General features: G+C 30.8%; 1 protein-coding gene across 2 annotated transcripts in view; it reads right to left on the bottom strand.

Annotated features, from left to right (window-relative positions):
* Positions 1–8,768: 8,768 nt before the first annotated feature.
* Positions 8,769–17,447, bottom strand: part of Ppm1a (protein phosphatase, Mg2+/Mn2+ dependent 1A) — a 43,236-nt gene continuing 34,557 nt past the window's right edge. The window contains exons 3-6 of one of the 2 annotated variants that reach the window (XM_076850406.1): positions 16,478–16,595; positions 12,076–12,184; positions 10,625–10,682; positions 8,769–9,668 (exon numbers count right to left, since the gene is read on the bottom strand). In XM_076850406.1, the coding sequence (XP_076706521.1) occupies positions 9,639–9,668; positions 10,625–10,682; positions 12,076–12,184; positions 16,478–16,595 (315 nt within the window). In that variant the 3' untranslated portion in view covers positions 8,769–9,638. Of the gene's footprint in view, positions 9,669–10,335; positions 10,548–10,624; positions 10,683–12,075; positions 12,185–16,477; positions 16,596–17,447 lie in introns of those variants that run through there. The other variant, XM_076850405.1, reaches the window with a different exon arrangement.

The raw sequence follows: 17,447 nt of genomic DNA on the forward strand, positions 1-17,447 counted from the left end.
CATGTGATCTTCAAAAATTGCTACTCCATTCTTCCTTATCTCAAGTTATGAAGACTTTCCCACAGGAAGTTTCTTTGTTGGAACCCTGCTCCTCTTGGGATGAAGTGTTTAAGGATATTGTGGTCTTGTCAGATGCCAGATCCATCTGGTCCTGAAGCAGAAAAAACTCTCTGAAGGTTAAGGTGAACTAGTAACACTACTGACAGTCACTGTGGAGTTGACTTTGAACATGGATATTTATACATGTACATGTAAATATACTTAAAACCATACTGTCATTCAACAGTTGGGCCAATATATAACATGTTGCAAAAATCAGGATAGAGCACATGGCAAACAAACCTTTACAGTATGAAAGGATGAAGAATTTGATGATTCTGGACTTTTCTGTAGTCTGGGAACCTATATATTTAAAACAAAACCAAAGGAAACAAAACAAAATAAGAAAGCATTCTGTAAGCTTCCTGTGATTTTGGCACAAAAAGCAGTTTTATTGCCTTTATTAAATGCTAAGACCACTTTTACTAAGGATTGTTGCAGTAGGGTATTTGTTGAAATACATCAAGAAATGTGTTTATATAAAGTAAATTTACATGGATTATATGGATGTTTACTTGCTATACCTAATGACAAGAAGTCATTTCCTATATATGCCTCTATAATATTTACTCACTAGAAAATTTTGTTAGGAATGGAAACTTATTAGTTAAAAAGTTTTCAAGGGGCTGGGGATGTGGCTCAAGTGGCAGCGCACTCGCCTGGCATGCATGCTCGCCTGGCATGCGTGTGGCCCGGGTTCAATCCTCAGCACCACATACAAACAAAGATGTTGTGTCCGCCGAAAACTAAAAAAAAAATAATAAATATTAAAAAAAAAACTCTCTCTCTTTCTCTCTCTCCTTCTCTCCCCCTCTCTCTAAAAAAAAAGTTTTCAATATTGTAAATAATTGAGAATAACTGTTATAAGATGAATCTTTGCAAAAATATTTTCATTACACAGAATCAAATACACATTTAAAATTGTTATAATGAGAATTAGACAATCTATAGATGATTTCAGTACACCAACGGAAGGTACACATATGACCTTGCTGACCCAGAACAGTCACAAATTCTTCTGAGTAAACCCTGGATTTTTAATACTACATAATTTAAGTCAGTTGTTACCAAGACAAATATAAACAGCAAAATATAATAATAATAAATCTTCAGAAAGGCTAGAGCATGGCCCATAGCTTAAGTCAGAGTTTGACACCTGGAACAAAGAGCCCTCAGCCAGCTTTGCAAGGACTACATTTAAAGAACAATTATTTTCACATAATTCCTCAGTGCTGCCTCATATCATAGACTGAATTGGATCCATATATCTCTATGTTCCAATAAAATATTAGAAGGAACATTCCAGTTACCTCCTTAATTATGCAATTCAAAGTAAGTTCTTGAAATTACTTTCCTATCCAATCTTTATTGTTATAATCCTGCTCTGAACATTTAAATTAAGTAATCGTTTCCTTTCATAGTCACTACTGAATAACATTTCACACACTGATTTAAGCAGCATGTTGACCTAATTTAGCATTGCATATTATCAAATTTCATGTTTTCAAATAAATAAATATATGTAGTATAATATAGTGAGAGAGACAGTACTTTTCTTCAGATCTGACATCTGATTCTTAGGGGACACTCTATTTATAGATAAAACTTCCAATTTTATAGATCAAAAATGGCCAGATATTGGGAATTGTCTTTGGAAAATTTTTTGGGAGGTGGAGGGATTTTATTGTGTAACTATAAGAAAAGCCATAGGGGATGCTTTGGTCTGAAAGAATCATTCCTATTCCTAACCTACAATAGAGAATGACACAATCCACTTTTTAGGTAACAATACAATTATTAACATGAAATACAATTCTATGAAAAGCTTTTAGGATACTCTAAATCACCTTATACAGAATATCAGAACCAATAAATATGAATCTTATGCAGATAAAAGGCAGCCAGTGAAACAAAATCTTTTATCAATATTTGGTCAAGTGGTTAGTTTTGTGGTAAATTAAGTAAGTTCTACAGAGGGCATACAAACCAAGTTTTCTAGGGTAGTTCATCGAAGAATGAAGTTTTCAACTAGAATCAAATTTGATTTGACGGGAAGGTCAATCTAAGCTTTTAAGCAAGAACATGGAAAAACAATTAGTTATTTACAATTAGAAAACAAATATTAGTTTTTCAGTAATGGATTAAGAGAAAACATAACTGAAACAGACAAAAAACAAAATAGCTCCAACACTTAAAATTACAACTCTCCCTGTAAAAACTCCTGAAACAAAAATCATAAACAAAACTGCAGAATATAAGAGGTACCAATTACATATAAATTCAACAAATCCTTATTTGTCTCAACTTTAATGAGTTATACCTCTTGCTATCTTTGGTTATTATTCCTGATAATTGTTTTCATTATACATTTTACAATAAACAAAATGAGCTCTTGCAGCTCATAGAATTTCACTTTTATCAACAGTTCAATTCTTAGATGTCTCTAATTATGGAAGTGAAGATCAGACTTAACTAAAACCTATAAGTCACTTTCAGACGTGGATGAACAAAGGACAGATGTTATATAACCAATTATCAGAATTAGTAGAGGCAGAAAACACCTTCCTTCTGCACTCTAACCATACACGAATTTAAGTGCTATTATATAAGCAGGCACTACCATCTTGAATATTAGGTAAGGAAGACCTTTCCCAGGCCATTCCCAATTTTCTGTCTCAACTCTTCAAGGAAGTAAGAAATATATCATGTGCTAGAAGTCAGGCATAAAAATATTCTTGCCTAAAAGGAACAATTACTGGCTTCTTTATCTCTGGAATGTTTTAATAACAATAACCATCAACCCAAACTTTTTGGCTTTCAGTAATCTTCCTAAATTAGGAATAAACAAGTCTAGTTCACGTTTTGACTATCAGATTTATCGTTTTGGCAAATTTACCCAGTTGAAAAAAAAAATCCTCTTAAGACCTTACAATAATTACTTTCAAAATTTCCAGGTTTCTCAGTTAAACAAAAATGCTGCTTAGGATATTAAACAATCATAAATACACACACATTATGCAATTGCCTGTTTATTTAGTGGCACCAGTTTCGCAAACTAGAAATTATTTCTACTTTTCATCTCACATACAATCTGCAACCATTCATAGGCTGAATGCAATTTCTTCAAAGGACTTGAAAACAAAAGTACATTCTTAAAGTTAAAACTGAATTCACATATTTCTTTGGATCAGAAAATGATACATCATACAATATACACATTTATGGAATTTTTTCTTTGAAAGTTTGGATCACATAATCTGCAAAGTGGATGAGTTAATGTGGAGAATTTTGCTACACATTGTGTTTAAGAAAATTTCTGCAGTTAGTTGTCATAGTCTTATATTTAGAGATTTTAAACAATTAATCTATATATAATGCAACATGCTTTTAACATGTACATGTCTCCCCACTCAAAACAATTATACAGTGAAATTATTTCAGTTGTGAAACAGATCAATACTGGGGTATTGTCACTAAAAGATGATATTTTCCTACAGATATGTTGTGTTCAGTTAGTCAAGGACCAACTAGGTAAGATAATAGTTACTACATTTCAAAAGTCCCCAAAAGGCTAGGGCTATAGCTCAGTGGTAGACCACTTGCCTGAAATATACAAGGCCCTGGGTTCGATCCCTAGCCCTGTCAAAGGGGGAGGGGAAATTCCAAAAATGGACAATAAAAATTATAACTGAACATTCAATTTTTCAACAAGTGTCAACAATTTCATAAAATTTTTTATTGTAATTATTTTTAAAAAATCTTATTAATGCTATACATTGGTGATCCTGTTTTTAACATTTTGTATTAAGTCCTTAATTCCTTAGAATCTGAAATGAATTTAACATTTAATGAACTCTAATGCAAGAAAAATCAAATATTAAAACCGAGTAGGATATGACAGCTATTGTGTTGTTAATATATTACAGCTGCACTGGGGAGGTTCAGAAAACTTTAGATACACTCAATTTCCATTTTACTTTTCTGATGAATTTCAAAAGTGGCAAATCTTAGAGAGATATTATCCTTAAAAGTATTCCAAATGTGATTTTTTTCATCTCTATAAACTCTTTTCGATGAAAGTCTTTCAATATCAGATTCAAACCATGCCCCATGCACCTATTTGCTATTTTCAAAAGTAAAACAACTCCTTAAAATAGACTCAAGTTATATTTACATCCTTGGAATATTTTTATGGACTAGGCAGGAGAAAAAATGATATCCTATTGTTCTGTAATTTGGAATCGTAATTGGGGTTGAGGGGTAATGAACCACTGCAACATTACAATTTTTAGGGAGTTTCCCCATGATTCATCTGTCTCAAAGGGATAACAACTCCCAAAAAGTTAAGAACCATTACTAAAATGAATTTCTGGCACTCATTGTACCGAGTTAAGACAATGAGTGTAACTATGAGTGTAACTACTCAATCTTACACATAATCTAGCTTACTTCAGAAAGTACCATACAAATGCAAATATCCCTAAACACTTTTTTACTAGGAGGACTATGTAAAAGGAAAAGAAAAATTTTCTAAACATTTAATGAAAAACCCATTAGTAGAAAACTGGTTTTAGGAACAATGAAAAGAACCGAAGGGCTGTTTTAAGGTAAAGAAATACTGCATGTTATTCTATGTTAAAGAATCAGCAACTTTTACCTTCATCTTCCTTTAAAAAGTCAAAATTATTCTAGCAGTGAAAGGTGATTCTTGGTGGCTTATGTGGCATAATAGTTGTTTTTTTTTTTAAACATCTACAGCCAGGTCAAGGTTCCTATCACTCTATCCCAAGTTTTCTTATTTTCAACCCAGTTTAATAAAGTACTAATTGGCCTTAATGAGGTAATGAGTTTAAACTTTCTTGTTCAAGAAAATGGAACTGGCCTATTTGGATGAGGGGCAGGGAAAAAAAAGGGGTGGTGGTGGTGGTAGTGAGAGAGAGACACATACAGACAGACACACTGAGAGGAAATGAGGGCAATATTTTCATGCAGGATAAGAAAAAATGTCACATTTTTATTAACTTAAACAACCTTTTCCCCCCTCTCATAAAAGTGTAAGCTGTCAACTGCAATCTGAGTTTTTCTAATTAGCACCCCCACCAACTAGTTAATATAAATAGGAAACTGTGAGAGCAGAGGCCACTAGCTTAATATATAAAATAGATTACAGGAAGAGTTTGTATTGAGGTGAACAAAAGTGAAAAATGCTCACTTGACAATAAAGCAGAGCCAATGCCTCTCCTTATTTTTGAAGAGCTTCTTAACAGTAATAACTAACACTTAGCTGATGTATTTTTTTGACCAAATAATACAGTATCATACATTTAGGAAACGTGTTCTTAAATATTTCAAGCATACTCTCTGAATATATAATTTAAAAACAAATACTAACCAAAACACATGGCACATTATTTAAGGAAATAAAGTAAAATTAGGCTTCTAAAATTTTAAAACATGAAGTAGACTTCCTGATGCCTAAAAACTGTGAGTAGTCAATTAAAAAATGGTCAACTCATCAGCAGTATTTATAAGCAAAAGTATATGAAACTCCCTAAGATCCCTTCAAAGAATAAATATTTATATACTGAAATGTTTACTTATCCTTTCTAGTACCAAATCCTAACACAATACTAAAATACAAAGTTGAGCTAAAAGTATATGCCATGATATTCAAAATTAAAATAAAACTAGAAGGAAATTAGTACCCAATTTCATCAGTTCTTTCAGAAATCACACATTGAATTCCCAGATGAATTTGTCCAGTAAAGAAGGTTAGTGATTTTAAAATATTCAAATGCATGGTAATCATTTGGCTAAAATGTGGTATCAACACGGGCACTATGTTATTAAAAGAACACAAAAAAGTTTTACTTAAACAAGATCAATTTAGCTAGAGATACTTATTTTTTTAAATGCCCTCGATCAAATCCTGTATTCTCAGGATTGGAAAATTCTAAGAAATCTATGACTTATTTCTGACTTGCTGCTGCCAACAGGATATGTGAAGGTCATTTGTTACAGACAATCAAGAATGCTTAAATAGACTTAAGCCTTGCTTCATCAGTCCAATTTTACTCTTATGCGGAGCTAAATTTTCTTTTGAGATTTTTAACTATGGGGAGGAGAAAAGAAACAATAGTTTTCAGGTGAATAAAAGCAACAAAACGAGCCCTTTAGGGCAGAAGCATACCTTTTGCTCAGTAAAGTACCTGACAAACAGAAGGTGGGCAAAATATATATACATATGTGTATATATATATATATTTTGATGAATGATCCAGTTATAATACTAACATATTTTAGGTTATTAATTTTGCCCAAATGCAAACTCCTCGAAGATAATGACCCATTCAATCTATTTACAGTCCTAAGGAATTTAACCTAGATCAGTGTTTTGTGGAAAAACTGAGTTATTAGCAGGATTAATATATGGTCAAATGTATGACCATTATAATTTGGATTATTTGAATTATATAACTGATTTATTCTCTAATCCAAATTTCTTAATGTTATGACGTTTGCATAAAAATTAAGCTGGAACAATTGCATAGTTCTCTAGAAATAAATTGTTACAATTAAAAATGTCTGAGGATAGTTCTAAAACTGAATAAGAAAAATACCACTTTGATTTAATTTTTAAAAGATAATACTGAGAACTGCTTCTGTTATCTGTAAAAGTATATTCCTAAAGAAGGTGAAAATTAGGGAGATCTTGTTAAAATAATAAGAATTAGATAAGTGAAATATTTTAATGTTAGGTAGTAAGAATCTGGCTATACAAAACTGAATTTCTGGTTAACAGCAGTAAACTGGGTTTATCATAATATGATATCTAAATGAAAGTTTAATCTTAATAAATTTATATATCCTCAGATAAGAACCACGCCCCCCCCCCAAAAAAAAACATAGAATACACCAAAAATTCTGAGGCAATGCCCTGAGATGCTAATTAGTATTAAAAAACAGTGGGGGCTGAGAATTCAAGAGGTACAAAAATGAAGTGCACAGAAGAGGTGCAAAAATGCCTTTTAAATGTGGTTGTTTCTCACCATGACCATTACCCCTAGGAGTCAAGCAGTCTGCTATTACAATGTATAGTTCCTTTCTGTATTTTTAAAATGAAAAGTTATATTTTGCACGGCAGTGTTGACTCATGTGGAAAAGATTTAGTCTTCTTAAATCACATTTAAACACAGTCTTCTCACATTTCCAGCCAATTTCAATACTAAAAACTTTAACAAAGAAATATCTTAATTTTCTCTTTTGTTTAAAAGACTCTCAAAAAAAAGTTATAATATGCTATGCTATGCTATGCTATACTATGCTATTATGGTTTGAAATATAGCTTCCCATCACGCGTTTTACTTATGGTTCAAGTTTTGCATCTCAAAAGATACCACAATCCAGTTAAATATTTTGCAAATTATGAAACTAAAAACTTTTGGTTATTTATTAAAAAGTTAAGGAACTGATTTGTTGTGATAGGGATTTAGCTTTCAGTACTGGCATGTTTGGTAATCAAATCTACACTAGAAGCACTGGTATTCATTAAGTGCAAATTTAAATGCTTACAAAGTCATAACTTAGAACATTATCATACTTCGCACTTTACCACAGATTTAGACATTAAGCATTTATTGTAAGTTAAGTAAGGAATTGGTTCTGTAATTCCACTTTTCTGAATTTCTAAATATAAATAGTATTTCAGTTTTTCTTCATTCATGCTGGATTAAGAGATAAATTAAATACAATTAAATTACATTTAATCACCTCACAAATAAGAGGGATATTGAAAAGAGTTTGCTGGTATGTAACTACTTAAATCTGAGACATTTTACATTACTTTTCCTACTGGGTTCCCTAACTTTACATTAGTTTTAAGGCTATATATACAAATATGTATATTTCCAAGTTAGGGAAAACAAACAAAACAAAATGTATTATACTAGCTTTATACACAAAATTCTGATTTTGTATTTAATGCTGTATTTTAATCTTACATTTTAGTAGTTTTCTAGTGGGGAATCTGCTTACTAACTGATTCATTTACATGATAATAAATACAATATTCAACCTAGAAAGACAAAAATACAAAAGGGCACAGAACAGTAGTCTTTTCAATGTGACAGATTGTAAAATTTACTTTCACATGCTTAATCAGAAAAAATTAAGCCTAAATTAAATTAGGTATGTTTATATCTACAATTCCTTAAGCTTTGAAATTTATTTTTAAAGGCCAACAGCTAAATATTATCAACATGCTATATTTCAAATCACAAATACATCTTAACCACTTGGATTCTAAAGACATGGGCCAATTAAAAGTCACAGGCAAACACACACAAACACACACATACCTACCATAGAGTGTTAGATTGTCAAACTTTGACAATTATTTAATTAAACAGTAGGCAAATTCAAGCTGATGTACATCTTAATGAAAAGTAAGCAGCCTGAAAGAAACTTATTTTGAAAAACAAATTAAGGAACAAGAGAGACTTAAATCTTTTAAGTTTTTCTAATGGAAGGAAAACAATTTCATTGGTGACTGAAACAGTATTGTCAAATTAAAAGAGACTAACATCTTTCCCTTTGAGAACATCTCATTTACAATGGTATGGTGTTTTAAAAGGCCGGGGTAAAAGAGGAATTACACATACATGATTAAATTTCTTGTTTGTTAAATCAAGCTTTATTGATAAAATGGAATTCAGAATATCTTACTAGGAACAGCAGCAGGCCCAGCCAATCATGATAGCAAAAATGTGGCAGTCTCCTACTATCTGTAGGAAGCTGCTGCTTATCAATTAGTAATTAAATGTAAGGACTTGTAAAAGAGGTGCAAAGAATCAAGGCATTTTAGCCCCAAGATTGATATTCTTATGAATATACTGTATTACCTGCAATACTCATAGCAACAAGGAGAGAACATCCTGAAACACAGTTAAATAAAGAGAGTGGCTTTATCAACAATGCCAATCCCTTGCCAAGAACATTAAGATAGTTTTCCATCACTCCTGGGATATTCAGCTTTGTAAGATTTTGAAATTCTTCTCCATAATCATGTGCATGTTTGAGCACCTAGCTGACATGGCTGCTGCTCTCCCTGTCCCAACCCCAAATCCAAATATAACATGACTTGAAAGGGCTATATATCTGTTGCATCACACAACAAGCCAAACATTTCTTGTATCTTCGATAGTGATTTTAAAGCAGTTCATAATTAAATATGAGCATTTTGTACAAGGACAATTACACTTTACAAAAAAAAATCATACAACAAAAATTGCTGGAGTCTGATTTACAACATGAATTATGGTTTGAAATCACGTTTACATAAGTCTCAAATTTACAAAAAAAAAAGAAAAGAAAATCAGTTCTGGGCTAGCTGTTGTACTGCTGAAGTTCTCTGGTGTAATCACTCTCACCCATGTCATATCCCCTTCCTTAAGTTGAGGCTGGATGCTAAAAGGTTCAACAAAGTTGAGTTGCACTCTCCTTTGGAAGTGAAGGTAAACTCCACGGCTAGATGAGCAGTTTTACCACATGTCATCAGTTGATGCTGAGTCCTTTATAAAAGGAAACAAAACAAGGTACTAAATAAAAGTTTAAAGATGCCAAAGTTTTTACTACATCTGGAAGTGCAAGAAAGATAAGGTTTTGTAAAGCTGTCTTTTAGAACATAATTTTAAAAGTATGTAAGTGTGTATATGAAATATGAATATTTATTTTGTTCCAAGAATTAATCTTCCATTTTATTTCAGAAAAATATTTGGAATGACTTTACTGTGAGGTTGATCAAATGTGTACTAAATCAATACAACTATAAAAAAAGGACTCTTTTCTTTGATAAGATCCGATCTTTTTTTAACACTGCTTTTATAAACTTTTATTACATCAAATAATATGAGGTTTTTAGCAAGCTTCATAATGTAATACATAAACTATTTCAGAGCTGTGTCCAAATGATTTCAAGTTATCATATTCCTATAAACATCATATTATAACAGAATTGCAAATAAAAACTTAATTGGAGAATACGGCATTCTAATGTTTGTTTACAGAAACAGAATTCTCTAATATTTAAAAGAAGAACATACTTCAGAATTTCAGACAAAAGTATTTCCATACATAAAAACTATTTAGTAGTAGAACATTCTGAAGTTTTGTCGTAGCTATAACTCAGATTAGTTCAAGATTCTGAGTAGAAATATTATCCCAATTATAAATTAAAATTTGGTGGAGGCAAACCTTCTGAAGTTGACTGTAGAGGCTTTGAAAAGAAACCAGAAAAAAAAAATCAAAGGAACTTCTTTTTTGAGAGGTGGCCACTCACCAAGATTATGTCCTCAATCACTAGTACTGTGGTGCAGGCAGAGATCAGAGCAAGCAGAGTTCAGAGCAATCAATCAGGGGTGTGTGTAAGAGAATGGGTGCAGTGAACAGCTCTGCAAAAACAGGTAGGAAGGATATGCATTTAGAGTGGAGGGGAAGGAAAAGCAGAGGGAGCTAAAATGCTACTTACAGCGTCATCATTTTTGTAAGGATTCAGTCTATTGTAAACAGCTTCAATTACATTCCGCCTAAATTTGAAAAAAAATGCAGAAAATTAATTCTTCAGAAAGTACAACAATGCTTAAAAACTCATGGGTGTTCATTAAAATTTCAATGGTAATCATACATGTATAAATCACTTAGTTTCATTTCTATTGTCAATAAGCCAGCCTCACTTTAGGATATTTGTGTACCAATGTTAAATTTGAGGTGAATTTACTTAAAAAAAAAAAAAAAAAAAAAAATGCAGCATCCCACCAACCCACTTAATAGAAGACAGAGAATCATGGCTTAAGGCAATAAAAATCCTCCCCAAATTAACAACAGGCTATATGGTCAACTTCCATTTGAATTAGAGGCTGAGTCACCAATGGCAATGCCAATCTTAAGGCATAAAATAAGTTATAAAGTAGAAGTAACTTCAATGTTATGATAAAAATAATTCACATAAACTTTATGTTTAAATTATGCTTTTCTTAATGTCCCTTTAAAAACAAATTCTATTAAAACCCAAAATGTCAAATTTGACATTTCCATGACAAGTCTAGGAATTTGCTTTTGAATAATATTTTCATTAAAAAAATCTATAAATTACAGTCTCCTTATTTCCAAAACTGGTTTGAAATAATTTTATAGACAATTGTACAAAGTCATATGAAATATGTTTCCAAAAAATAAAAGCTACAAACAGGAACTTTTACAATGATTATTTAGTGAAATGATTGGCTACATCTGCAAAATACAGTGACAAGTGAAGGAAATCAGTCAATAGTATATCTTTGTAGGTCAATTATTTGGACAATTGAGGTAAAAATGCTTTAAACATTTCTTTATGAAACTGCTTGAATTCTCCAATTTAAGTACAGAAATAAGCTTAATATTTACCACAGATCAGTCCATTCTATGAATTAAAGTGGAAAAAGGCAAAAAATGCATCCTCTCATGTTCCCTGATATTCAAACCAACAAACAAGCAATAAATAACTAAAAACAACTGGGAAAATGAAAGATACATGATTCAGATGGTGGAAGAGAAATCTTTGGGGTGTTAAGTTTGTCCAGGGATTGACAAAAATAAAATTACATTACTACTAATAATAACAGGTTTTAGTAGGGCCATGTAATTGAGTCACAAAAATTTTTCACCTATATTATCTATTCTCTATGAGAAAAATCAATGTCACATATCTTCCACTAAAGACAATCTTCAGCATAGTAAATTACAAATAATAGTATTCTGGTATCTATTTCTAAACAAGCACCAAATATCCTTACACTAAAATACGGACTCCACAGGTTAAATATTTTGAAAACATAGGTAAATACATTACTTTAAAAATTAGCAAATACACACTTGATCAAAGAACACATAACATTTTCATATACTGACAGAAAGCCTAACACTGTGAAGAATGTAACTTACTTGCTTGCCAATTCACCCCCTGGTGGGAGGCTGGGGATGTTCTCACTTGCTAATGTGCGCATCACATGGACTAAGTCGGGGACGCCTTCTCCCTGCTTCTTTATGATTTCTGGGAATCAGAAGTACTTTTTTTGTAAGTGTTATCCAAATTTAATTAATAAAAAAGACTGAAACAAAAATAACTTAAGGTTCTAAAGATGGCATTTACCATATCTGAGATATTCTAAACTGGTATATCATTAAAAAAAAAAAAAAATCAAACTGACTTTGAAAATTATGACAAAGGGATGCACAACAAGATAAAAGTGACTTAACTTCAAAGAATGGAAACAATCAGATAAAAACATAAAAAGAAAAAATATTTCGTGTTAAATTAATGTGTTTAATGTGTTACATAATCAGAGACATGTGTGTACAAATGAAGATATCCTTTCTTAGGATGCCAACTAGTTACTTCTGAGGAGATCAACTCCTCTCTTTAGACTGGATACATATTTTCCTGAACTTTGTCCTGTAAAATACATTACATGAATTTAAAAATAAATAAATAAATAAATAAATAAATAAATAAATAAATAAACAAACAAAAATTCAAGAATTCAAGATTTGAAAAAATTAATCTTTAAGTATGGGAAATTTATTGATCACATACTAATCCAAATCATTTGTACATCATATGTTTATATTTGCAAAATGATACTGAAGTAGCATGCACATTAGGTTATATACTTGAACATCACTCTCAGCTCAATTTTTCTTTAAAATATCTTTGACCAATGTATAGATACATAATACCATTTCCTTCATTGATTACTTGAATGGAAAAGGTCTAAATTTTGTGACAAATTTTTTTTTAAAAAGAAAGATATAATAAATGGCACTACTGCATGTAAAATAATTTCAAAACATCATTCAATGGGTATAGCAGTGTTATGCAAATACACTGTTTTTTTAACCACAGAATATCAAAAACTATGAACAAAGAAGAATCTTACAAAGAACTCTAAAACTAAGTATAGAAGTATTCACTTGGAGTTTTAGTACACTTATTTAGTCTACATGCAAAGTCAAGCCAAAGCTTTTTGTAGGTTATATGTTAAAGTTTTGTTCAGTTTTTGTTTGTTCAATATTTATAGCAAAACAATATTTTCTTTGTCTTTACTAGGCAAGAAATTATCATTTTAATTCTTCATTTGTAAATACCTTAGAAAATAACAATGCATATAAAGATCTTTCATCCTTTGATCAAGCCTCAAAATATTAATTCATCATAAAGGCACATATTAAAAGACAGACATCGCTACCCATAAATTTTCTTTAAATGGCTCAAATTTTCCTTTTAGAATAAAGATCAAAATTTACCATCTATTATTTTTGCCCTTTTTTTTAAACCAGTCTTAAGTCTGAACAAAAAGCAAGGATCTCAGATTTGGTTTGCCAAGTTCCTTTATTGTGTAATCTTTAACATCTAATATTATTTATTCTACATGATTCTATTGCTGGAAATCTGCTATACAAAAATAAAGGGATTTGATGTTTACCTAAGCTACACAATTTCACAATCTAAAACTATAATACACTTAACATACAGTCTCTACTAAGCCAATACAATTATGTAGATAGATAACTAGATACAAAGAAATGAACACTGATGATAAATTCAACCAATGCTGGTTTCAGATCTTAAAAAAACATTACTTTGAATCGTCTATATTTGATGTATCTTATATTTTTGTTAAAATGTAAGTTAGGAAGTTTTAACTATGAAGAAAAATTACAGGAAAACAAATTCTTTTTTTTTTTTTTTTTATAAATAACAAAAGGCTTTAAAAACAGTTAATATCTCCTATTCCTGCATGGGATAAATCCATTGAAACTACCTGAACATTAATACTACACTAGCCTTGTTTCTTTCTGTTTTTAAAAAAGAAAAAGAAATGAATTTTAAGAAATATTCCTTTAATTGTTCTTAGACTATACATTTTAATTAGAACTGTAAAAAAAACTGAGTGCTTTTTATAGAGATATATATGTATAGAATTATCCATGTTTCATATACATATGTACAAACACATTCTTCTTTCCACCCCCTTCCATCAAGTTTGAAGGATTCTATTAGTTATATTCAAATTAGCAATTTTAAAACTCAGATAGTCAGTAGCAAAGTTTTTTAAAATATAGACACATTAAGTATAATTTTAAATTGGCTTAGAAGGACCACAAATTTAATAGTAGTTTGATTAAATAATGTGCTGAATCCTTTCACACCCCATTCAAGTATTTAGAAGGACATAAATAATAGAAGAATCTAAAAAAGCTTTGTCCTTTACTATGTTGTGGACATAAATGCCAAAAATGTTGAAAGCAAATAAAATCAGATTTAGTAGGGCACAATGATTTAGTCAAGGCATATATTTAAGGAAAGAGAGGGAGAAAAAAAGGTATGTTGTGCCTATTTTGAAAACTGAATGTAGTATTTCTTCACTTAAGACACACAACATCTTTCACAATGCAAACAGTTACATTCTATGTCTTTAAATAGCAGCAGTTTTAAAATTAATGTAATATTTATTCTCTAGCTGCAGTCTCATCAAATCTACCTAAGAATATCATATTTATGACACATAATCTCCAATTAAATAGTACAAGTTTTAACACTTCAACATGTCAAAATATTGAGTATTAATGTAAACTGTCCAGTTGGCAACTCTTGCTCGATAATAGGTAATAAAAAACTTAATATTCTAACAAAATTATAACAAGTGAATACTTCATAATTAATCAAAAATTTACTTTAGAGAATACATACTGAAAAGCAGCATTTCTAAGATTTGATCTCTTTCATGGTAAAAATAGTAAAGTACTTATTTCTTTAAATTAAAAAAAAGCCTGTATTCCCAAGTTACTTCAAAGTGCCAAAACATTAAAAATCAACTTATCCCTATACATACTATAGTTTCATATTTTCCCACTAATCAGCAGTTTAAGCCGATGACTTCATAGCATTCTAAATACTTATTTTACTGTGTTATCTATAAATAACTTATATTGAAATTATTAATTTAAAACATAAAAATTCCAAAACTCTTGGTAATAGTGAGGAAAAAATGCACTGAATAGTTTGTCCAATGAATGAAATACTAAATAGTACAAACACAGACATTATCGCTATCAAGTAGAGGAAGGCAATAAAAACAAAATAGTAGTTCTAGACAGTACTAAAAATCAAAATTAAGAATATCATATATCATGACTCTAATATCAGTCTGATTATGACTGATATAAAACAGAAAAAAGTAAACAAATTAAGGAGCATACTTATTTTAGTAATATAGGCACTGTGGGATATAACAGTGTGGTAGGTCAATGTTTGCATGCCATTAGAAGTCTTTAACATGCAAATTAGTGATATCAGGAGCCCAAAATGCACTTTTTACAATAAATCATATCAAGCTTTTCTGCTTATAGAAACTGCATTATCTATATGCTTATTATATATATGCAGTAAATTAAATTCTCTGAGGAGACAATGTTTACACTAAGTAGTAGCTGCATCCAAGAATAAATTTTTTTAAAAAAAATTTTTTGGTAGTTGTAGATGGACAGAATGCCTTTATTTTATTTTTATGTGGTGCTAAGGATCGAACCCAGTGCCTCACACATGCTAGGCAAACGCTCTGCCACTAAGCTACAACCTCAGTCCCCGCAAGATTAAATTTTTCAAATATTTAAAGGCATTGTACTTGAGAGGTATAAATACTTTTCTATTTGTTTCAAGATAATTTGCAGAATTATAAAAAATATACTCCTGGAATTCCTAACTTATTCTGTATTTTATTCAGTAGTTACATTTCTGCTAGGTTGAGAAATATGTCTTCTATTCTAGTCTACCTTATTTAGGTGAGACAGTTTATGGCTTAGACAAGAAGCCATGAAACAGATGAAAACAAAAATTTAAAAGCTCTGGCATATGAACACTGTTAATAACCAGGTTGTGACCTTCAAGTTATAAAACAAAACAAAAACAAAAAAACTTCTAGGGATTTTAAATTAGCATATACAACTATTCACAGAAAGATGTATATAACAAACCACAAATCAGAATTTCCTGGCATTAAATTACTATGCCAGTGAAATTTTTCAAGAATTTTAGAGCCCACAACATTTTAGCCTTTTGAAACAAAAGTATCCTGAACAGAATGTATAGACTAACTGCTATTTCTAACATGTGAAGGACAACTGCATACATACTTCTAAAATCTACTACAGAATGCCCTTTCTCATTTTTGCACACTAAAAACTAAATGTTAAAGGCATATAAAGTTCTAAAAGCTAAAATGTTAAAGTTTGTGTTGAAGGTTTTTCTTTAATAAAGCTACTTATTTTTTGTTAAATGATCCACCTTCTACTCTGCATTCCAGGTACTTGTCCAACTCTGCCTCCTTCTTCACTGCTTCTGGTGATACTTTGGGTGCATTTGGAAAACAGATCAAAATCACACTCATGTTGTCTCGACTTCCCTAGGAAGAAAAATTTGAGAAATATTTTGATTTCCTTTTTCCTTTCAAAGCCTTGAGAATCTTTACAGCTATGCCAATTACAGTTACACTTATTCTAGTAAAAATGTTATTTTTAAGAAAAAAAATATGTATACTGGGGAAGGCAGCTGCCCTCATATAGCACATTAAATGTACAGTATAATCAACCCGCCAAAAACCAGAAAAGAAACATAAACAAAAAACAGAAAATTCTATAAAGCAAAATTACTTCTAAATATTTACTAGTGACTTAGTTAACTTGAAGTGATACCTACACGTACATTCAGAAACATCCACGTTTACTCCATACATCATGGCAGAAAATGCTAGTGGTATTCTTTACAATTAGGATTTGGCCTATACTTAATATGTATATTTGACAAATTTACATGTAAAATAATTACAAGTTTTGGGGCTAACACATTTGCTTCCTAAGTAGAAATATGGAATTAGAAGTAAAACTACACATATAAAGTTTATACAGCAGTTTTCAACCCTACTTAAAAAAACTGACAGGGGCTGGGGTTGTGGCTCAGTGGTAGAGCTCTTGCCTAGTATGTGTGAGGCACAGGGTTCAATTCTCAGCACCACATATAAGTAAATAAAGATCCATTGAAAACTAAATATATTTTTAAAAAACTGACAATTTAGGAAGTACATTTATTTTTAAAGGCATCTAAGTATTCAAACTGCTGTAATTAAAACACTTGATGTTGCCTTCCCTACACCCTCCTTCCTATTAGTTCTTGGAATTAAAAGTATTTAATTCAGCTAGATGGAAAAATGGACCTTATAGCATTAAACCACAAACAATACAAACAAACTAATATTAGA

The sequence above is a fragment of the Callospermophilus lateralis genome, chromosome 3, assembly GCF_048772815.1.
Source record: "Callospermophilus lateralis isolate mCalLat2 chromosome 3, mCalLat2.hap1, whole genome shotgun sequence".
In the NCBI taxonomy this organism is placed as follows: domain Eukaryota; kingdom Metazoa; phylum Chordata; class Mammalia; order Rodentia; family Sciuridae; genus Callospermophilus; species Callospermophilus lateralis.